The sequence below is a fragment of the Lissotriton helveticus genome, chromosome 1_1 (assembly GCF_964261635.1).
Source record: "Lissotriton helveticus chromosome 1_1, aLisHel1.1, whole genome shotgun sequence".
Classification (NCBI taxonomy): Eukaryota; Metazoa; Chordata; class Amphibia; order Caudata; family Salamandridae; genus Lissotriton; species Lissotriton helveticus.
Genome location: NC_136057.1, coordinates 1,831,272,184 through 1,831,296,211, shown reverse-complemented (window position 1 = coordinate 1,831,296,211; position 24,028 = coordinate 1,831,272,184). Strand labels below are relative to the sequence as shown.

Genomic DNA, 24,028 nt, shown 5'->3' with positions numbered 1-24,028 from the left:
ATTTTGTCAGCGATGTTGAAGCCATGATGAGAATTTGTAGTGTCCAGGAACATGCTATGTGCCTTCGCATTATGCCTCCAAGGTTACCCTCTATAATATCTGCTTCAGCATGCTATACCTTGACCCCCAAATATTTAAGGACGCTGGGCTCCCACTGGATCTCAAGGCGCACACTGACTCAGGGGTTTTGAGAGTCCGCAGATACTGGGAAAGAAAAGGATTTCTTCCAGTTTGTACAGAGGCTAGAGACTAGCCAGATATCATCCAGCACCCCAACACTCCATGGCACACCTGTTCGGGCCTCTCTCAGGAAGACAGGCAAGTCATCAGCATATAGCGAGATCACATGCTTTCTGTCATGTAAAGGAATTCCTCTGTCCCAACCCTTCAGACATAACAGAGAGGCAAATTGCTTGAATCTCACTGCAAATAGCATGTGTGAGAGAGGGCAACCTGTTGTGTGCCTCAGTAGATCCAGAAGGGGGCAGAGATGCACCGGCCAGTGAGTATCCGTGCCCGCACGTTTAGTACAGCAGTGTGGCCCATTTGTTCTAGCTCTCACCAAGGTACATACGAGTCATAACCACCTGTAGATAATATCACAGCAGGGAATCAAAGACCTTTCGCATATCAATACAGAAGAAAAGTGCCTCGGTGAACCAGGCCCTAACAGTTTCATCAAAGATGCAGTAGAAGTACCAGATGTTATGAGAAGTGTTACGTTCGAGAATGAAGCTATTTTGGTTCTTGTTCACAAGGGTGGAAAGATAGGGCTGGAGCCGAATCGTCTAGATCTTGCTAAGGATCTTATAGCCTAGGCTTAACATAGACAGGGGCGGTTAGCTGCTGCATCCGTAGCATCACTATGAGAGCCTCTCTGTTCTTTTCTGGTAAGTACCCACAGTCTAAGGCATTAGTGTACATTTCAGCTCGTCTTGTAACTAGATAGGTGGTAAAGATCTCATAGAATTTGTCAGTGAGGCCATCAGCCCTAGGTGAGGCCCTTACTGGCTTCTCTAATTTCAGGCTCTGAGATGGGGGCACGAAGTACTTCCCTGTCCTCTGCAGGCTGCTGTGGCAAGGCCATCCTGTTCAGCAAGAAGTTCAGAGTCTCCTACAGTGTGGGGGTCCCTATCCTCATACAGGTCCCTATAATGATCCATGAACACATCATTAATGTCTTTTTGAGACAAGACCATCTCTCCTGCTAGCCTGGCGATTTGTGTAATAGGGTGCCACTTGACGAATCAGTCATGCCAGCAGCTTACCCATTCACCCACCTTCCGTATGAGTGGTGGTTAGGTAGTCACACCTAATCAAGGATCGAAGCTTTTCTAGCATGAAGGGTGCTTCTTCCATTCCCCCCTCAGGGACGATATGATCTCAGAGCAGTCATGAGCCTTGGTTTCTAAGCATCGAATAATATCTCCCAGGGTGGATAATTCAGACTGGAGTGAGCGCTCCATGCCCTCTGATTGACTGAAGCAATGCCCCCAATTACACTTTAAAGGTGTCCCATTTGTTGTCTGTATGGGAAGCAGTGTGCTTATTAGTGGTAACCGTCTGCAATCAGTCCGTTCCGGGGGTCCCTAAAGGTGGGTTTGTGTAGATAATTGGATGACAGTGTCGAGGTAGGGATAGACATCGTACACCCTCCCCAAAGGTCCTCCATCAGTAATGGGTTCTGGTCAGAGAGCATGCAGCCCAGGTATTTAGTGCGTGTGACCTGACCTGCAAGTTCCACGGAGACCACTATCTGGTTTAAGAGAACATATAAGTCTTGCAACGGGAAGTAGAAGGAGTACTACCTTTGTCTTGGGTTTTGGGTTGGTTCTGCTCTATCCACAGATTCATGAGGTCCCAGTGTCCCAGCCAGTCTCAGAAACTTTGCACTGGTCACACCATGGGTGAATCCACCAGAGGACCGGTGGATCTATCAAGAGCAACATCTGCATAACAGTTATCGTTACCCCTGCTGTATTGGTATCTCATGCGAGAGGACTTGGGTGAGGGGAGCAAAAAACTGTGCCTGTTGCACATTCGGGGTGTAAATGCTACCAATCAGTATTCAGAGCCCACTGAGTCTCCCTGATTAGATGACATAGCGGCCTTTATCATCAACTAGCAGCCCATCCCGACCTTGTCCGGGTGCAACAGGCTTCCCCGCCCGCCCCGACATTGTGCAGCAGCCCGGGCCCCCGCCCGGCCCGTTCCCCGCCTGCCCCGACCCCCGCCTGCCCCGACATGGGTCCCCTTACCTGAGCCGCCGCTCCTCCCGCCTGTCCGCTGCTCGCACCGCCGCTGGCCTGTCCGCTGTGTCCGCTGCTCGCCCCGCCGCTGGCCTGTCCGCTGCTCCTCACGTCACCGCTCCTCCCCCGCGCCATGTCCGCCGCTCCTCGTCGCGCTCCTGGACGCCGCTCCTCGTCGCGCTCCTGACGTGAGCACGCACGTCGCGGCCGGCGCTACTTCGGAGGGACTACTTTTTTTTTTTACTGTAATTTTTTTAAATAAGGTTTTTTTTTTATTTATATAACCATCTACACACCCTGATGATTCCAACGGTGTATCGGGTGTGTGGATTGGCGCTGTGGTTCCCGAGATTACCCACCTCAAAGGCTGAAAGTTCTTCCTTTATTATAGAAGTATAGATATGTGTCTTTCTGACTTCTATGGGGATCCCCGGCCTGACTAGAATCAACACCCCTATATAGAAAGCAGAAAACCCTGCTGCATAAACCTGTCCCTGTATTACCCACACATTAGTACACATTACTATACCAACTGTAAAGTTTACAAGTTGCTGTGCACAAATCTCATTATTTGCCTTGTTACATAGGTTGGCACCACTTCAAAGATATCACAATCGTAACTTTTTCATTTGTATGCAACTTTCTTGCTTCTCTCATACCCCATCCTCTTCCTCTTTGTCTTACTTACTATTCTATTTTAATATAAACAGTCTCTATTATGACCACTGCTAGCTCTCTACAATAGCCCTGATCTTTCTCATTGGTTGGTTGTCTCCCTCAACATGTTTTACTTACTTTTATTTTTCTTCCCAACTTATATGCACATTTTCTCATTAAGATTTCATAGGATTCCTGTATCTGCAAACTTCTCTCACAAGTACAATGTCTTTTCGACATTATACTCCCACAGCTTTTTAGTATGCAAATGTGCTCTTCACTTTTAAAGTGCTACAAGTCCTTGAACCCCATTCAGACTATAAAAAAAAATAAAAAAATCCTATTTCTTCTGCAGCTTAAGCGCCCTTCCAAAGCTCTCGAGCTTCTCAGGACCTTGCATTAGTAGCTTATTCAAACCAGAGGTTTTGTGCATTTTAACATTTGTGGTACACCATATAACAGAACAAAAGACCAAATCTGAATGGGTGAGATATTCATTCATGGACCCATGTAACTAGAATGCTCTGTTCTCCATCCACCATTAACCAATCCTTATAACAGTTGGTGCGCTTTAAGGTCTGGAAGAACTGAGTGGCAATTCCTGTTCAACTGTCAATGTGCACTGCAATTAGAAACCTAACCTTATAACTGAGATACAGTAAAAGGTTCATAGATTATCCAGTTGTCAGCTGTGCAAGACCTTAGCACCACATTTTCAACCTTTGTATCATAGCATCCTCCAGGGATTGGCAGCGAGGGGTTTAGGTCTTCACGGCAGCAGATGGTGTTGCAGGGATCAAATTCTGTGTAAGGGTCCTTCCTGTAGTCTGTAAGAAATAGGAAAACAGCTCTGAGGGACTAAATGAAAGACTGTCCAGTAATTTCCAAAGAAAAAGTAGTGCTAATCATATACAGGTCAAACTAAGACTGCGAGTAAAGACACGAGTAAAGGGGCAACCTTAAGGAAGTTGAGCTGAAGAGAAGAAAAAGTATCACATGGATATAGTAAAAAAGGGAAAATAGACTCACATGGAGGGTATGAGCTCCAACAAATAGAGCGTGGGAGCAGCAATACTGGGAGTTTCACACGAAAAGGGTAAGTGCGAGTAAAAAGTCTAACATGGGGAGGTGGAGCTTCAGCAAAAAGGCTCACAAGGAGAGGGTGGGCTAGAGCAAAGAGTGGCTCACATTGGGAGGGTGTTATTCTGCACTTAAGGTTAATGGGGAAGAACCCCACAAGAAATGCCTGCTGTCACTCAGCATGAGAGCATGTGGGACCTTCACCTGCACACAATAGGAAGCAGCACTGCACAACCCCCGACCTTGACAATGGCAGCAAATGATAAGTTCACATTATGAAAGTGTGACAGACTGAAAGGGCCATCAAGTGTCTGCGTTTTGGGAGCGTTAATGCTTGTAGTAGATTGCCGAGACTATCACATATGCCCTTCTCTCCATCACATGTTTTGCTTCTCCCACATGGCTCTACCCACATGATGCAACATGGACCAGAGGCACGGCGAATGGATGCGTTGCACACCCTACACACTGCCATTGAAATACATGCCCACACTGCTGCCGGGAGCAAGGTGCATAAGGCGCAAGATAGAGCAGCTGCTGACTGGACCAGAGATTCTGGTGGGTTTGGGTTGGAAGAGTGTGGTGTGTACGCGTGTTTAGTAAAAGACTGAGTTTGTGTGTGCCTGGTCATTTAATTCTGGAATGACAGTGTCCCTATACATTAATCACCTAACCGCTGCCACCTGCACGCACCAATAACATTCGGTGCCCACTAGCTTCTCTGACATGATGGATACTCAAGACTAGCCTAATGCTTGCCTTTCTCAGCACAGTGACAAAATCCACAACAACATACCACCTTCTACTGGCATAATCCTGGCTGTGCTTGGTATGGTGAGAAGAATGACCAGGTCCGGACTGGAAACTGAAACCGGCCCTGGCACCCTGCTCAGCCACCCCCCGGGGTGAGGGGGAGTGCAGCCGAACAGTTTGCGAGGGCCGGTTTTGTCCGATTTTGTTACAGGGGGCTGATATTGCCGACCCCGGTAACAAAAACGGCCCACTAGGAGCTCAAAACCAGCCCCCACCCTAGCGGCCCACCGAGGAAACGCACAGTGCCCGATATGGCGAGTCCGTCCCTGAGCCTGATTATGGGGTAATGAGGTTTAGTAAGTAGAATATTTTTCACTGAGAAATATACTTAAAAGTAATTTAATTAGTTATAATGATATTACAGGTGCTAAGTTTCGTATTAGGGGGCTCTTTCTGAGAAATTCCCAGTTCACCATCTGTACTTTACATTCAAATCTCAAACCTTTTAGTCACGTATTGCTCTATTACTCCAGCCCTCCCTCCTTTGAGAAGCTCTGCCTTGTACTTCTTCTCCAGTTGTTATCCTCCCCCTGCTTTTCAAACACCCAGATATTCCACCTTGGATCCTATGCATGCTCTCTAAAATCTCCCACTGTGAGGCCATACCTCCTATTTCTTCCCAAAAGACATTCCCTTTTCCTCCTTTCAATCTCCTCTCTCTGTTTGTTTCCAACTGTCTGTATAGCCATCGTTACATGTAGGGTAAATTTGTAGTGCTAGAGGCTCACCTATGTTTTGAACCTCTAGATAACCTTTGAATAAAAAATTTTTAATTGACTTTTGCGGTTTTATTTTACCCTAGCCTGACTGTACGACATCATTTTTCCCCTGCATGTGCTTTTTATCCTTCAAGATGTCTTTTGTGTAATCTTGTAGTTTTAGAGTGGGCACTTTCACAGAGTAGAACAGCCTTGCCAAGAACAGAACGTGGGGATGTGCATTAGAAAACCAGAGAGAGAGAGAGAGAGAGAGAGAGAGAGAGAGAGAGATGTAGAATGTACTTCTTGGTCGCGAAGTGCAGTGTTATAAGTAGTGGTGCTCAAATGTGCATTGTGTTGTAAACTGGGAAATGAAGTGTGTAATGCTATAGGCAGTGGTGCACAAATGTGCATTGTGTTGTACACTGGGAAGTATTATGAAGTTCTTACTATTGGCTTTGACAAGCCCTCATGCCATCTTGAGATCTGACACTGTATAGCTTGCACTTTTTATGCGCACAGGCAGGCACCCAGATTGCTCAAGTTGTTTAGGTTATTCACGTTCAAGGTTGTTTTTTTGACTGTACTGCCAGAGACTTGCGTAAGCTTCATTAAGATAAAGGCTGGAACATGAGAGAATAGAGAAGGGATGTGAGAACTCCTTTGCCTTTGGAATGCTTGCATGGAAAGTGGCCAATTCCAGTAAGTTTCCTTGGCGCAGAGGAAAGCCTCTCAGAACCTTCTAGTGTGTTTTGAGACTGAAGCTGGAGTTTGTTGACTTAGAAACTGGGATCTGAGCCTGAACGGCGGACGCGTCTTCAGTGCACCAATCTGGTTGCTGAGTCTCTTGACCCCGGCTGTGTATCCCCCAGTCTGGAGTGGGCCAAGATGAAGTTTGCACCTGTGATGTGTTTTATTTTTTATTATTACCAGTGTGAGGTGTGACTATCTGTGTGCACATTCAAATTTCCAATGGCTATAACAGCTATTGTGATGTGTGACTGTGTGCACATTCAAGTTTCCAGTGGCTATAATCACCTGAGGTGTTTTTTTTTAGTATTGACTTTGTGATGTGTGAGTGTCTATGTGCACATCCAAGTTAATCATCTGATGTATTTAGTGTATATATCTTTCTGATTTCTTGCATGATGTCCAGTATTATCTGCTTGAGTTGTATATTATATTTTTTATCTGCTTGCATTTCATGTGTTTTATTCTATGCATTTAAACTTATGAGTGTGTTATTATTGCTTATACACACACACATATATATATATATATATATATATATATATATATATATATATATATATATATATATATATATATATGTACACACACACACACATTTGAATGTTGTTCATTTGACATCTGCATCTAGGAAAGCCTTTCTGTTAAGAGCATTGCATAAATAAAACCCCAAGCCTTATTCTGAATACGGTCTTTGATTGGTTTCATTTTATAAAGTGAAATCCCTTTCCAGGTGGTGTTGTGTTGTTTTTATTGCTTTGTTGTGTTTCCGTGTGGGAGGGTGGTATTCTCTATTATATGGGAGTGCGAAGCAATACAGTATTACAGAGAAATGCCTTGTAGGGAAACAGTAGGATTAGAGAGATTTATTCAGAAGCATAAATATTCAGAAGCATAAGGATGAAGCCTCTGTGACAGACAACATATTTATAAAGGAAGAGAAGGGGAAAATAACTTAAAACGTAAGAGACCCACATGCGACTATGAAACATTTCACATACTGTTGTATCTCATGATGCGCTTTAGGGACTCAATGTCAGTCACCAATCCCTGATCACGGCGGAAGATCTTGGCGCGAGGGGCCAGGTCATAGGACAGATCAACACCATATCTCTGAACCATATCTGGGTAGCCACTCATCTCATAGATAACTTCATGAAATGGGATGTTGTACGAAGGCCAGTAGCCTAGGAGTAAAAGAAGATGAACAGATGTTGCAAGGTCACATGTACAGATCAGAAATGTTTCAATTCAGGGGGAATTGCATCTTGCTTGCAAAACGCTCCAAATACACTCTATGATCTTATTTTAATATGATAATGGAGGCATATCTCTCTGGACCTGCAAGGCAGACAACAGAACCTCTAAAGTATCTTGCAGTAGCTATAAGGTCTGTTGTCTGCTTTTCTTTACTGGGCAGCACACTGTAGCATAAGGAATCGGTAGCCAGGGGCAGACGGGCCACAGAGTGAGAGCAAGCTAGTGTATTTGCAAGATTCTCACTATTTGGTTTTAGTGTTTCTTTAACTAGAGCTTGAAGACGTTCTTCTGAGACTGGGAAACAAGGCTATTTTCCAAAACAGGCTAGACTGTAGTAATCAAACAGGAATCCCACTGTCCCTCCTCAAATAACTCATTCTAATGTGTGGCTTTACAAATGCTCAGGTTACAAGGAGAATATAATTATTGATGTTGTAAAAAGACCTACGCATTTTTCTTCTTTTTATTTGTTGTTTGAAAGGAAAAAAGAATACATGGATGATGCACCAGTGATACACACACCACTTCAACAATATTACAATGAAACAGTCAATAAATACGAAAAGTAAACCAGGGAGAAATAAAGAATAAGCTACGAGCGAGAGAAACCACTTGAAGCTGCAGTACCTAGCACAATTCCTGGTTCTCCCATAAACTAGTAGTTATAAGATTCCATTCAGGCGCTCCCATTCCAGGTAGCCATGGATGACAGATGGCTCCAACCAGTGGCGGCTGGTGACATGCATAGTTGGTGAGACAAACAATAAATCGTTTTGATTCACAGTCAGGCACTTTGAGACAGTGAGAATGCCTTTAGGGTCAATGCCCAAGCTGTCAATCATGGCTCGTTATAAACAGTGTTTATAACGGACCATGACTGAGAGATCTGGGGTTAAGGCTGAATACAGTGAGAGTTTCTCACAGGTCTGTCAGTGGGTTATATAATTAAAGATAAAAGTCTTGTCCACTGTCTCACCTCATATGGTTCTTCCCAGTGTTCTTAAGTCGGGGAGCATGTGGTTTCAGAGCCAACACCCTTAACCACTCCAGATGTTTCTCTCTTGCTGCTGATAATGTTAAGCAGCATGAAAGAAGTGCCAGGATTGGTTGGAACTAACTGACAAGACGCTCCCTCAGGCACTGGGGGCCTGTGCCTGCTCTCCACCCAGCTGTCTAAGACAGCATGAGTTGGAGAAGTTTAAAGTGTGCATGTCATGCTGCCCGTCTCAAGACAGCCGACCTAATTGACATGCGCACTTTAAACGGAAGCATGTACTTCTCCTCCCCTGCTGCCAAATCTGCAGGAATGGCCCCACCTTCGGCTCGGGAGCAGTGAAAAATAAAATGGAAATAAATTAATTTTATTGCCATTTTATTGTTCAACTTTGCAACCTTTTTTAGCAGTGGGGTGAAGCTCCTCCACCCTAACAGAGGATCCGCTGCTGACTCCCACCCACTTACATTGGAAAATTGATTCCATCAAGGACCAACCGAAGGCAGATTAGAGTCCAGCCAGAGATGAACTATGCATAGTTGTTCAGAGTTTATCCTAAAAAATACAATTCCTGCAAATTTGGGAGGGACCATTCCAGAAGAATAGAGTATTATTAGATGAGGAGTTGGACATATGAGCATCTGTATAGCTCAGGTTCACCCGTTCCCAGTATTGAGATATACTACTATGCTGCCGCCGCTGCAAAGGGTTCGCCGCCCCTGGTAACTGTTACTATTACTCTCACTGTGCCTCAAATTGTTTTTTCCCAGCTTGTCATTTTGCGTTTTGTCATTTTTACTTATTTCCTTCTGTCTGTTCCTAGGCGCTCCTTTTTCGCGCCACTGCCCTCTGTGCCCCCCCCGCTTCCCGCCGCTGCTCCCCTGCGGCTCCGCCCCCTTTTGCCTTTGTGTCCCTCGCCCATTGGCTGCCCCGCTCCCGCCTCCCAGCTGCCCCTCCCTCCCACTTCGCCTCTTATGGAGGTCACCGCGCGGAAGCCCAGCGGACGCGCCGCTGGCTAGCCCGTCTGCGCCCGTCCGCGCCTGGACCGCGCCCAGCGCCAGGATCCCGCGGCCCCTGCAACACCAGACTGCACTACGACTCCAGCACCCTCCACACACTCAACACCAGACAAGGCCACCCCTGCTACCGGGCCACCCCGAAGCACACCCTAGGACCCTTCGCCTGCCGGAACTGCAGATTCACCAGCATCCAGCCCACCAAACCACCAGCCAGAGAACCCAACCACCTCCGCTACATCCTCTTCAACACCCGGTCCGCTCCCAAGCACGCCATCGAACTCTGGGACCTCCTAGACTCCACCGCCCCGACGTCGCCTTCCTGACGGAGACCTGGCAGAACGCCACCTCAGCACCCGACATTGCCTTAGCCATCCCACAGGGCTACAAGATCTCCCGCAGAGATCGCACCAACGGAGTAGGAGGGGGAACCGCCATTATCCACAAGGACACCCTCAGAGTCTCTACCAACACCGACGACACCCTCATCACCGCCGAGCACATGCACTTCCAGATCCACACCGACCCCAACACGACCCTCAGAGGAACACTCGTCTACAGACCACCCGGACCCCGACCTCAGTTCAGCGACACCATTGCCGACCTAGTCAGCACCCACGCCCTCGCCTCCACGGACTACATCCTCCTCGGGGACCTGAACTTCCACCTCGAGAACAACAACGACGCCAACTTCACCGCCCTGATCGACAACCTCGGACTCAAAAAGCTTGTGACGACACACATCCACGCCGAACCCCATCTTCTCCACAAGCCCCCACGTCTCCTTCAACCACACCACCGAACCCCACTGGACCGACCACAGATGCGTCCACTTCACCTTCAGGAAACCCACCACACACCACCGCACCCAACAGCTACCACGCCGCTGCTGGGGCAAGGTCACCAAGGACCAGCTGACTACAACCCTCGCCCTGAGACCACCCGCCGACCCCACCGACCCAGACACCGCTGCTACCAACCTCAAACAGTGGATCAACGACTGCGCCAACACCCTCGCCCCTCTCAAGACCTTCACAACCAACCACACCAACAAGAAAGTCGCCTGGTTTACCGAAGACCTCCGGATCTCCAAGCGCACCTGTCGGAAGCAGGAGAAGAAATGGCTCCACAACCGAACACCAGACAGCCACACAGCCCACAAGAACGCCACACGCAGACACCACCAACTCATCAGGAAAGCCAAGAGGACCGCCTTTAAGGACCGCTTAGACAACAACACACACAACACCAAAGAGCTCTTCAGCATCGTGAAAGTACTCTCCAACACCAACGACATCCCACCATCACAAAACCTGTGCAACTCCCTGGCCACCTTCTTTCACCACAAGATCGCCGACATCCACGACAGCTTCAACTCCGACACCCCCGCACCAACCACCGAGTCCACCACCCCTGCGACCACCACCCGCACCAGCCGCCTGACCGGCTGGTCCCTAGTCAGCGACGAAGACACCATCAAAACCATGAACTCCATCCACTCCGGATCCCCATCCGACCCCTGCCCTCACCACGTCTTCAACAAAGCCAGCACAACCATCGCGCCCCACCTCCGGAAAACAATCAACAGCTCCTTCGAGACAGCAACCTTACCGGAAAGCTGGAAGCACGCCGAGATCAACGCCCTTCTGAAGAAGCCCAAGGCGGACCCCAAAGACCTCAAGGATTTCCGGCCTATCTCCCTGCTCCTGTTCCCGGCAAAAGTGACAGAGAAGATTGTCAACAAACAGCTAACCCGCTACCTCGAAGACAACAACATCCTGGACCCTTCCCAATCCGGTTTTCGCAGCAACCACAGCACCGAGACCGCCCTCATCGCCGCCACTGACGACATCTGGATCCTGATGGACAAAGGAGAAGCAGCCTCCTGGACCTATCAGCAGCCTTTGACACAGTCTGCCACCGAACCCTATCAGCACGCCTCCATGACGCCGGAATTCAAGAGAAGGTCCTGGCCTGGACCAATTCCTTCCTCTCCGGCAGAACCCAGAGCGTCCGCCTCCCACCCTTCCGCTCAAAAACCACGAGATCATCTGCGGCGTCCCACAGGCAGACCCTCCAGCATTTCGTGATTCACGAAAAAATCACGAAATCTGCAGATTAGCGCGATGGCCGCGATATTTGCTGATTTGGCCGCTAAAAAGGGTCTCCCTCAAAAAAGGAAATAATCAAGGCTTCTTAATGGTTGCACGCGGCACACACGTCACTAGGTGTCGCTGTGCAGCCGTAAAATAGCTGCTACCTCTGCATTACTCTGTGTGAAGCTGTTGTCGTAATTTTAGAGCTCTAGGAATGGGGCAGATTTTCACCCAGTGCGGAAACTGAACATATCAAAGTGCTGGTTTTCACTGTCTCAGAGTACTTGCTGCATCTGAGAAGTACCAGTATATTCTTTTAAAAGTGCTGCATTCTGGTTAAGAAGAACAAGTTACTTACCTTCGGTAACGCTTTTTCTGGTAGATACAATATCTGCCTGTGGGTTCCTCACCTTGTGAATATCCCCCTGCATCAGCAACATTCAGAAATTCTTTTTGTAGCTTCGCGCCGACGTGGACGGCGTCACAGAGGCCCACGCCGGCGTGATGACATCAGTTCCGCCCTTTTTTCCGTGCCTTCGAGGCACACGGATTGACCGATGACAGCAGAAATATACACAGTATACAAATGTCAAGATAACACACACAGTGTGAAACCAATGCAGGAAATTAAAAACGTAATAAACATTTCCTTTGACAATAAAAATATATACAATACAACAACTCAAGTATAGAAGAGTGGACAACGGGGAGGCGGGTGGGTCAGTGAGGAATCCACAGGCAGATCTTGTATCTACCAGAAAAAGCGTTACCGAAGGTAAGTAACTTGTTCTTCTGATAGATACATCTGCCAGTGGATTCCTCACCTTGTGAATAGAGTCCCAAAGCAGTCCCCACTCCCGGAGGAGGGTGTCCACTCTCCTATACCATAAAATCCTGGAGGACAGCGCACGCAAAGTGGCCCTCCCTCCTCACTTCGGTATCCAAGCAGTAATGCTTCGTGAAAGTGTGGAGGGAGGCCCAAGTCGCCGCTCTACAAATGTCCTCAACAGGTACACCCCTAGACAAAGCAGATGTTGATGACTTTGCTCTAGTAGAGTGAGCCCTTATATCTTCTGGAGGTTCCTTACCCGCCAGGGCGTAGCAGATCTTAATGCAGAGGATAATCCATCTCGAGAGCGTGCAATGGTACACCGCCTTCCCCTTCTTGCAGCCAGCAAAACCAACAAACAGCTGGTCATCCAACCTGAACTCTCGTGTCCTGTCCAGGTAAAATCTCACCGCCCTCTTCGGGTCCAAGCGGTGTAGTCTCTCCTCCTCCTTGAAAGGGTGAGGGGGAGGATAAAAGGTAGGGAGGGTAACGGACTGCCCCAGATGGAAAGGAGTTACCACTTTAGGCAGAAAAGCAGCCCTGGCCCTGAGAACCATTCTTTCAGCATGAATGGATAAAAATGGGGGCTTCAAACTAAGAGCTTGAAGCTCACTTACCCTCCTTTCCGAGGTAATTGCCACCAGAAAAATAGTCTTAAAAGACAAAAGTCTTAAAGGACATGTGTGTAAAGGTTCAAAAGGAGAACCCATCAAGAACGTAAGAACAAGGTTCAAGTCCCATTGAGGTACAATAAAAGGTGTAGGAGGAAATTTATTGGTAAGGCCCTTAATGAATCGTAATGCAATTGGAGATTTAAACAAAGAGGGCTGGTCTGGCAAACAAAGGAAAGCCGATAAGGCCGACAAATAACCTTTGATAGTTGCCACCGCAAAATCCTGCTGGGCCAAGGAAAGTGCAAATTGAAGTATATTGGACAAACGAGCCCTTAAAGGGTCAACAGACTTCTCCCCGCACCAAGCAACAAATTTAGACCATCTATAAGAATAAATGGACTCGGTGGAGTCACGCCTGGCCGATAAGATGACATCCACCACATCGTGCGGGAGAGAAAAGGAAATCAGGTTGCCCCGCTCAATCTCCAGGCATGAAGGTGTAAGGTCTGGAGGTGGGGGTATAGAACCTGCCCCTCCATCTGGGAGAGGAGATCTGCCCTGTGAGGGAGACGGAGCGGCGGGCACCAGGAGAGGTGGAGAAGATCTGTATACCATACCCTTCTTGGCCAATCCGGGGCGATCAATATGACTTGGGCCCGGTCTTGGCGTATCTTCCTCAGAACCCGAGGAATCAAAGGTATGGGAGGAAACGCGTAAAGGAGTTGCGAGTCCCAACTCATCTGAAACGTGTCCCCCAAGGCTCCCTGCATCGGAAACTGGAGGCTGCAGAATGACGGGCAGTGAGCATTCTCGCGAGTGGCGAACAGGTCCACCTGAGGAGTCCCCCACGTCTGAAAGACGTGACGAACTACCTCTGGATGAAGCCTCCACTCGTGGTCGGCAGAGAACTGTCGACTGAGACTGTCTGCATGAACGTTCAGAACTCCGGCCAGATGATTTGCTATCAGACAAATCTGATGGTCCTGAACCCAGGACCAGAGGCTCAGAGCCTCTCTGCATAGACACTGCGACCCCACTCCTCCCTGCTTGTTGACATACCACATCGCGGTCGTGTTGTCCGTCAGGACCTGAACTGAGTGACCGCGAAGGGAAGGGAGGAAGGCCTTGATTGCCAGACGTATCGCCCGCAATTCCAGAAGGTTGATGTGAAGTAACCTTTCCTCTGGAGACCAAAGACCCTTGATCTCCAGATCCCCCAGATGAGCACCCCACCCTAGAGTGGATGCATCAGTTATCACTGTGGCCACCGATGGAGGAAGTTGAAAAGGCTTTCCTTGTGACAGATTGCCTTCCACGCTCCACCAAGACAGATCCGCTGCAGTTTCTCTCGAGATCCTCACTGACTCCCTGAGATCTCCGCCGTGCTGATACCACTGCCTGCGGAGGCACCACTGGAGTGCCCTCATGTGCCAGCGTGCATGGTTGACCAACAGAATGCAAGAAGCCATCAGACCGAGTAGGCGAAGGACCTTCAGGACTGGATCGACCGCTCCATTGAAAAATAAAGGAATCATTTCCTGTATGCCGCGAATCCTTTGAGGAGGAGGGAATGCACGACACACAGTAGTGTCCAGTACCGCACCTATGAACAGGTTGCGCTGGGAGGGCACCAGGTGAGATTTGGTTACATTTATCGAAAAACCCAACCTGTGCAACAACTGAGTTGTCTCTTGCAAATGAGGGAGCACTATCTCTGGAGATTCTGCTTTGATCAGCCAATCGTCCAGATACGGGAATACCGGTATCCCCGATCTTCTGAGATGTGCAGCCACCACAGCCATCACCTTCGTGAAGACTCGAGGTGCGGTAGTAAGACCAAACGGAAGGACCGCAAACTGGTAGTGTTGCGATCCAACCGTGAAACGGAGATACTTTCTGTGCGACTTCAGGATTGGGATACGAAAATACGCATCCTGCAAGTCGATCGACACCATCCAGCCTTCTTCCAGCAGCGCTTGAAGAACCTGCGCAAGGGTGAGCATCTTGAACTTCTCCTGCTTCAGGTAAAGGTTCAAGATCCTGAGATCCAGGATCGGACGGAGCCTGCAATCCTTCTTGGGGATCAGAAAATACCGGGAGTAGCATCCCTGACCCCTCTCCTGCTCTGGAACCACCTCTATTACACCCTTTCTGAACAGAGCCAGGACCTCCTCCTGCAGGAGCAGCAGATGGTCCTCCAAACAATAACCCTGGCAAGGAAGGTAATTTGGGGGAAACTCCTGAAAGGGAAGAGCATACCCATTCTCCACGAGATTGAGAACCCAAAGATCTGATGTAATCAATTCCCAATCTTGTAGAAAATGGGTAAGCCGGCCCCCCACTGGGCCCACATGATCCGGAATGGCGGATCTAGGGCTGCTTTGCTGCGGTGGTAGGGGGCTGGGAAGGGGAAGAGGAGGAGGAGGCTTGACGACCTCTAGGACGAGCTCGCTGTCTGCCTCTGTACGACTTGTACAGTGTATTTTGCTGTTGTTGTGGCTGCTGCTGAGATGTTTTGTAGGAACGAAAGAAAGACCTGCCAAATCCTCTGAAACGTCTACCAGGAGTACCCCTAGTCTGAAGACCTAAAGATTTTGCTGTGGCCTGATGTCTTTGAAACGTTCTAAAGCAGCGTCAGCCTTCTTGCCAAACAATCCTGACCCATCAAAGGGCAAATCCATCAAAGCAGACTGAACATCTGCAGAGAATTCCGATTACTTTAACCATGCAGCTCTCCTAGTGGCCACCGAAGAGCCCATGACTCTCGCCACCGAATCAGCCGTGTCCAGCCCACTCTGAATTACTTGTCTCGCAGCAGCCTGAGTGTCCGAAATTACTTCCTGAAAGTCCTTTCTATCCCCCTCAGGAATTTTTGGCACTAACTGCTTCACGGAATCCATCAAGGCATGGATGTATCGTCCCATCAGGCAAGTTGCATTAGTAGATTTTAACGCCATACTAGCTGAGGAGAAGACCTTCTTGGCCGCCTGATCTTGCTTTCTCGACTCTTTTTCGCCAGGAACCTGCGGAAAAGCACCCGCTGACTTCTTTTAGCAGGCAGCCTGCACAACCAAACTCTCAGGCAGGGGGTGTGTAGACAAACAGTCCGGGTCATCAGGTGCCACCCTATACCTCCTCGCCACAGCCCTTGAAACAGCAGGAGCTGTCAGAGGTTTCTTCCAGACTTCATAAATGGGTTCAGCCAAAGCATCATTAAATGGAAGCATTGGTTCAATAACGGAGGAAGGCGAGTGAAGGACCTCAGTAAGAATATTTGACTTGTACTCAGCGGTGGGCAGAGTAATATTCAACAAGCCCAGAGCCTTCTTAATTACAACGTGATAAGGCGTCACATCCTTGGAAGGCACATCTGACACAGAGGCCAAATCCCACTCCGGAGACAGTTCAAGTCCACTGGCCTCTCTCAGGTCATCAAAAGGATCCTCAGAATCCTGTAACTCTCCTTCCTCCACGTCAGCATACCAATACCTTTCTTCCTCCAGAAGTCTCTGGGCTTCACGCCTCGACCTCTCCTTCATGAACGAAGTCGACAGATCCAGAACCGACTCCGCCGGGGTCGGAGCCGGCGTCGAACCCGAAGTCGGGCGAGGTAGTTTTACCCGAGGTCGAACGGGATCCTGCATCGGAGTCGTGGGCACCGGCGTCGATGGATTTGGCGTCAAAGGCTTCGGCGTCGAAGGCCTCGGCGGCGCCGGAAAATGCCACTGCGGTGCTAGAGCCAGTATGAAAGGCATAAAGGGCGCAGGAGCATAAGCCTGGGGAACACCCAAGTTATACACCAAAGGACCCGTGGGTCCAACAGGTGCACCAGAGGGGTACATTGCCCTGGGGTAAACCTCAAACATAGCATTCAGGAACTGGGATGGATCCTGACCTGGAGCCGGAAAGGCTGGATAAGGGCCCCCAGGCTGCTCTCGAGGGAGCGGAGTCGTCTCGTCGTCGATCTCCTCCTCAGGCTGGGGCACCGGGGTCGACGAACCCGCAGGCACCGGAACCTCGCCTTCACCAACCTCCTCCACCTCACCTTCATCCTCCTGACCAGAAGGATTGGACGGATCCGGAGAAGGGTTCACTAGCTGCTTCGGTGACTCGGGCGAATTCGCACGCGAAGCCTCACCCTCAGAGTCCTGGGCTTCCGATGCCGAAGCCTCCGCTTCTTTACGAAGTAGCGTCATTTGCGACTTCGGCCTCGAACTCGAGTCCTTCCCTGAGTGATGACGTGACTCATGGCTCCTCTTCTTGTGCTTCTTCCTCGAGGACTTCGAAGCATAAGACGACTCCGAGCGCGACCTCGAACGAGACCTCGACCTCGAACGCCGAGATCGTGACTTCGAAGTCTTCTTATCTTTCTTACTTTTTTGTTTTGCAACGAGGAGCTTCTTCTCCCTCTCTCGAAGGGCCTTCGGGGGTCATCTTCTTTCAAGATGGGCAATCCTCGACGTCATGGTCGGAGCTCAGACACCAGATGCGGCACTCATGCGGGTCTGTGATGGACATCGTCTTGCCACATTCCCCGCAAGCTTTAAATCCAGTCTTCTTTGAAGACATCTCGACAGAAGACAATGAAACAGAGAAAATAACTACAAAGTAACAAAGTTACTACAAAGCTACTGTCGATCCCTAGAAAACAGTTAGCGTCGACGACGCGGAAAAAAGGGAACTGATGTCATCACGCCGGCGTGGGCCTATTATGGTGTCGGTGACGTCAGCGGAGTCGCGCGCAATGCCGTGCCTCTGTGACGTTGTCCACGTCGGCGCGAAGCTACAAAAAGAATTTCTGAATGTTGCTGACGCAGGGGGATATTCACAAGGTGAGGAATCCACTGGCAGATGTATCTATCAGAAGTTGAGGTTCTAAGTCACTGTGGCTACGCTTTGGCACTACCCGGGCGAGGCCTCCCGTGGCTTGGAGGCAACAGCAGTGAGTGGAACTGAGCCATGCTGTTCCATGCCTTAGAGAAGGTTGTTCCACGCCATTTTACAGGACCCGTGCCACGTCACTGTTTATCCAGCATGATGTGCGTGTATGTAACTTGACGAAGGTTGTGCATGCTGTGCCACGTCACTGTTATAGTCTGTGATATGTATTAAATACTTTGACTAAGGCTGAGCACGCCTGTCACGTCACTGTTTATTGTGTACGATATACGTATATATATATATCTCTTGCCGAAAGTATGAACGCTGTTATATCACCTGAGTCACGTCATTGTTTATCATGTCTGTCATTAATTTCTTTATGTAGCTGAAGGTTGTGCCATGCAGTTTCACGCCACCCGGGGCCTTTCCACGTCAATATTTATCATGCTTCTCCTTATCCTGATTGAAGGTTCTTCCATAAAATGTTATGTCACATACACCAAGTCATTTACACTATATGTGATATGCCATCGTGAAGGATGTGCCATGCCATTTTATATCACGTGTTCCACGCCGTTGTAATGTGTGCCATGCATTTGCATACATCGATGAAGCCATGTCACATTGTATATTCTATGTGCCATGCATATCAATTTTGATGAAGGTGGTGCTGTGTCATTGCGTGATTCAGAAAAGGGGGTGGTGATGAACAGAGTGCCTGAATTAAGCAGACCACTCTTACCCAGTCCAAAGATCAGGGCTTGATCCATCACCGTTTTTTAGCTCACTGCACCATCCCAGCTCAGAACTTGGCTATATGCAAATTAGTCTGTTCCTGTCCCAGTGCATGATGGGAACAGGGCAAACCAAACTACCAAGCCAATTCTTATACTGGGAAGGAAACAAGCTTCCGGGGACCGGTTTCTGCCATTTCAGGCGTCGTCGGCCCGGCTTGCTTGAATCCTGATGGTGCAATGAGCAAGGGACTCACATCTGAGTATACCCTTCCACGCTTATGGTGGACAAAATGATTCAGAAAAGGGGGTGGTGATGAACAGAGTGCCTGAATTAAGCAGACCACTCTTACCCAGTCCAAAGATCAGGGCTTGATCCATCACCGTTTTTTAGCTCACTGCACCATCCCAGCTCAGAACTTGGCTATATGCAAATTAGTCTGTTCCTGTCCCAGTGCATGATGGGAACAGGGCAAACCAAACTACCAAGCCAATTCTTATACTGGGAAGGAAACAAGCTTCCGGGGACCGGTTTCTGCCATTTCAGGCGTCGTCGGCCCGGCTTGCTTGAATCCTGATGGTGCAATGAGCAAGGGACTCACATCTGAGTATACCCTTCCACGCTGTGTCATTGCGTGTCACATGTGCGTACCATCATGTGGCTTTATGGACATTCCTTTAAAATCTTAATTCACTAATCACACGCCAGTTGTTTGCAGCTGCTTCAGTCTCATTTCCCCAAGGCAGTGGCCTGGCAGCCCTTTGTAGTTCCCTTGCAGAACAACACAGATATCTAGGACGCAAAGCATTGCGTCAGCGTTCCAGTCTGATCTCTAAGCTTGCTGTGTTGTTTATCTCTGCCTTGTCTTAACTCTGCCCCTAAGCAAAGCACCCAGTGTATGCTTGCAAAAACGCAAAATTTGTAAATACGTGTCCCACAAAACTTCAAATGGTGCTAAAAGGAGGCAAAGTTCTTCCTTTTACCCAGCTGATCATATCCCTCACTGAAGACCCCCACACCGCCAAAGCCAACCTCCACAGAGGAATGAAGGCCGTAGCCGAATGGATGAAGGACAGCAGACTAAAGCTGAATTCAGACAAGACGGAGGTCCTCATTCTCGGACCCACCCCATCAGCCTGGGATGACTTTTGGTGGCCCACATCGCTAGGCACAGCCCCGGAACCCACAGACCACGCACGCAACCTGGGGGTCATCCTCGACTCAACCCTCTCCACGACCAGACAAGTCAACGCCATCTACTCGTCCTGCTTCAACACCCTCCGAATGCTCCGCAGGATCTTCAAATGGATCCCCCCGACACGAGAAAAACCTTCACCCAGGCCCTCATCACGAGCAGACTCGACTACGGGAACACCCTCTACTCAGGAACAACAACCAAGCTCCTGAGACGATTACAACGAATCCAGAACGCCTCGGCACAACTGATCCTCGACATCCCCCAACGCAGCCACATCACACCCCATCTGCGCGGCCTGCACTGGCTCCTTGTCAACAAGAGGATCACCTTCAAACTCCTCATACACGCACACAAAGCACTACACAACACCGGACCTACATACCTCAACAACCGACTCCGCTTCCACACCCCCACCCGAAGCCTCTGCTCAGCCAACCTCGCCCTCGCCACAGTTCCTCGTATCCGGAAAGCTACCGCCGGCGGAAGATCCTTCTCCTACCTCGCCGCCAAGACCTGGAACACTCTCCCTACTAGCCTATGACAGACTCAGGACCTGCTGGCCTTCAGAAGACTTCTCAAGACCTGGCTCTTCGATCAGTAGCGCCCCCCCCCCCCCCCCCCCCAGCGCCTTGAGACCCTCACGGGTATGTAGCGCGCTCTAGAAATGCAGTGATTGATTGATTGATTGATTGATTGATTGTGTAAGCCACGGACTCCCCCCAGCAGAAGCGTTTGAGTTATGGCAACAATCCTATATGGATAATCTGTTGGGGGTGTAATAGATATCCTGTATGACCTTATAATGGAGTCATTTTAGTAGGAAGACATTAACAGCGATTATGGAGTCTAAGATTCTGTAATATGAGACATTTCAACCTGCATGGATATTTTACAGGACCAATTTGCTGCTAATGTGATCAAGTGTCTACATGACCAAGGGTAAACAGTCTACGCATATTTGCCAATCTTTTCCTTCTATTGATTATTGTACATTAGTTTGATGCATGGTATTTTGGTCAGTGACTGGTTCACTATAATTTTGTTAAAGAAAGGTTCATTTGTATATCTGTGTCAGGGATAGTGTGTTGGGATTTTAAGTGACCGAAAGGATGAAATTGCTGACCCTCAAATAACTGTACTAAATTTTGAAGGCTTGATTTTGCCCACTCCATGGTGACAAAAAAAAAAGGCAAGTGAAAAGGAGGGGAGGTCTGGATCATCCCAAAGGGTTGTGTATATACTGTGATATGAGGTATGGGCATTTTGTCCTTTATATGTTTCAAATGGAAACAAATACAGCCAGGGTCTTAAAACAGGTGCCCGCGAAATAACCGGGATCAGTTTGAACTATTCTAAAGCCCAACTAGGAAGAGAGGTTGTAGATACCATGTTTCATGATAAATATTGACATTAAACAGTCGGTCTGCAAAGATAGCCCTAAAGTATATTGTAAGATTTTGAGGACACCAGCCATTCCGGTCAGTCAGAAGTTGGAGTAAATGAAGTGAATGTCTAGGGCATTTGTATTGTCAGCTAGACTAGCTCCAAGAGCTGTCAACGTTTTGAAAGAAGATAGCTGATAGATACAATGGTATTGTTCTGAACAAATACAAGAATTTCGGAAGAATCACCATCCTTATTAAATTACATCTACCAATAAAACCAAAGGGTAGTCTGTTCCATTGCACAAACATTTATTTCGATATGGAAATTGATTGGTCATAGTTCAGTGGTTTTAGATCTAGGATAGAACGGGATACCTGGACACCGAAATAGGTGCCCGAATCACCCTAACCATTACCTGTATGTGGTCTAGGTTGATTATAGAGAATTTGGGTCTTAGAGGGATTGAGCTTATAACGGTTACTGCTCCAAAGTTGCCGAAGGTAAGTAACTTTCCATTTGATAGAGATATCGAGCCACAGATTCCTTACCTTTGAACAGATACCCAAGCAATATCATCCCTGGATGGACTGCGGAACGGCTTAGACCAAAAAATCCTGCAAAACCGAGTATCTGGCGAATGTGTGCAGAGATGCCCACATGGCAGCTTGGCAGATATCGGAAAAGGGAACACCATGCTGAAGGTGGCCGCTTTTCCCCTGGCGGAATGGGCCCTAAGCCCTTCAGGAGAATCCTTCTTCTCTAAGGCATAAATGATTTTTATACAGAGGATAACCCATCTGGATATAGTCCTCTTCTGGACAGCATCACCTATTTTTGCACCCAAGTATCCTATAAAGTGTTGATCATCCAACCAGAACTCTCTGGTTCGATCGAAGTAAAATGATAACGTTCTTTTTGGTTCCAGACAATGGAAATCCTTCTCTTCCTTGGAAGGGTGTGGGGGTGCATAGAAGGTGGGCAGGGTAACAAACTGTCCCAGATGGAAGGGTGTTCCTACCTTAGCCAGAAAAGATGCCCAAATCTGGAGTAGCACTTTGTCCGGAAAGACAGTCAGGTCAGGAGGATGTGAAGACCACGCCTGCAGTTCACTTTCCCTCCGGGCAGAGGTTATTGCCACCAAAAAAGCTGTCTTGATGGTGGGCAACCGCAGAGGGCAGTTATGCAGCGGATTAAACGGTGCAAACATCAGAAAGGTGAGAACCAAATTAAGGTCCCACTATGGCATAATAAAAGGTGAAGGGGGAAACAAGTGGGTTAACCCCTTTAAGATTCCCTGCACCAGAGGAGATCTGAAAAGAGGGCTGAAAAAAAGAAGAAAGGGCCGAAAGGTAACCCTTCAATGTGCCCAGAGCAGAGCCTTGCTGGGCCAAAGAAAGTATAAACAGAAGGACTTCAGATAAGGGAGCAGATAATGGGTCAGTAGACGGGTCTGTACAATATTTACAAAGTTTGTCCCATCGGCAGGCGTATACTGATTTCGTGGAGGGAGGCCTGGCTGCCAAGACAACCTCACAGACTTCGGGAAGGAGGTCAAAAGCTGTCAACTGTTGCCGCTCAATCTCCATGCAACAAGGTGGAGAGTGGACAGGTTCGGGTGAAGAATCCTCCCCTACCGCTGCAACAGAAAATCCTCCCGAAGGGGCAGCCTGACTGGAGGATCGATGCGCATGTCTAGAAGCTCGGAATATTAAACTCTCCGAACCCAGTCTGGAGCTACAAGAATAACTTGTGCCTGGTCGCTCCTGATCTTCTTGAGCACTCTGGGCAGGAGTGGTATGGGCGGAAAGGCGTATAGGAGGCCTGTGCTCCACTTGCGGCAAAAAGCATCACCGAGTGAAAGCCACCTTGGAAACTCCAATACGCAAAACTGCTGACATTGTGCGTTCTTTTTGGAGGTGAACAGAACTAACTAAGGCTCTCCCCACCGCTGGAAGAGGCCTTGATCCGCAACGCACCTTTGGCCAAGCTCTTCCGCCCTGGCGTTAGGAGAACCAGCCAGGTTTTGAACCACCAGTGAAATGCCCTGTTGTTCCAGCCAAGTCCAGAGACGCAGAGCCTCTTGACACTGAGTCCACAACCCCACTCCACCCTGTTTGTTGGCTCGACTTCTAGTTTCCCTACCCACAGGGCTGGGGTGAACTGTGTCCACGGTCCTACAGAGGTTGCTAAACTTGCGGGCCCACTGGCTGGAATAGGATTGGTGCGGCTGATAGCCCCTTCCATAGCCACGAAAGAGGCAAAAAGCGGATGAAGCCCTGGGGGTGGTGGTGAGGCCCAAAGACTGGGCCATATAGCCCACGAGTCATTGAAGCACTCAAGGGCAGCATCTGCCTTGTCTCCGAAGCGACGAGAGCCATCAAAGGGCATGTCCATGAGGTTAGCCTGGACATCCCCCAATAAAACAGATGTTCTCAACCAGAAGTGGCAACGAACAACCACTGTTGTGGAAATCGCTCTACCTAGCAAGTCTGTTGTGTCCAAACCACATCTGATGGCAAACTTAGCTACATCTCTCCCGTCTGAGTTAGCTGGGGAAAGCAGAGGCCAGTACTCCGCCGAGACTCTGGGCAGCACTTACCCTACCGTATCCCATATGGAATGGGAGTAACGGCCCAAAAGGCATGCAGTGTTCTCACCGACTACAATGCCAGACTGGCGGAAGAACATATTTTCTTTCCGAAGTTCTCCAGTCCTTTAGGTTCCCTATCCAGGGGAGCGTAAGGGAATGCGCCATGAGAAGTGGAAGCCTGA

General features: G+C 48.8%; 1 protein-coding gene across 2 annotated transcripts in view; it reads right to left on the bottom strand.

Moving 5' to 3' along the window:
- PLBD1 (phospholipase B domain containing 1) overlaps positions 1-24,028 on the bottom strand; it is a 386,856-nt gene that overhangs the window by 36,123 nt on the left and 326,705 nt on the right. The window contains exons 10-11 of one of the 2 annotated variants that reach the window (XM_078641128.1): positions 7,249-7,434; positions 3,627-3,733 (exon numbers count right to left, since the gene is read on the bottom strand). In XM_078641128.1, the coding sequence (XP_078497254.1) occupies positions 3,627-3,733; positions 7,249-7,434 (293 nt within the window). Of the gene's footprint in view, positions 1-3,547; positions 3,734-7,248; positions 7,435-24,028 lie in introns of both variants that reach the window. The other variant, XM_078641133.1, reaches the window with a different exon arrangement.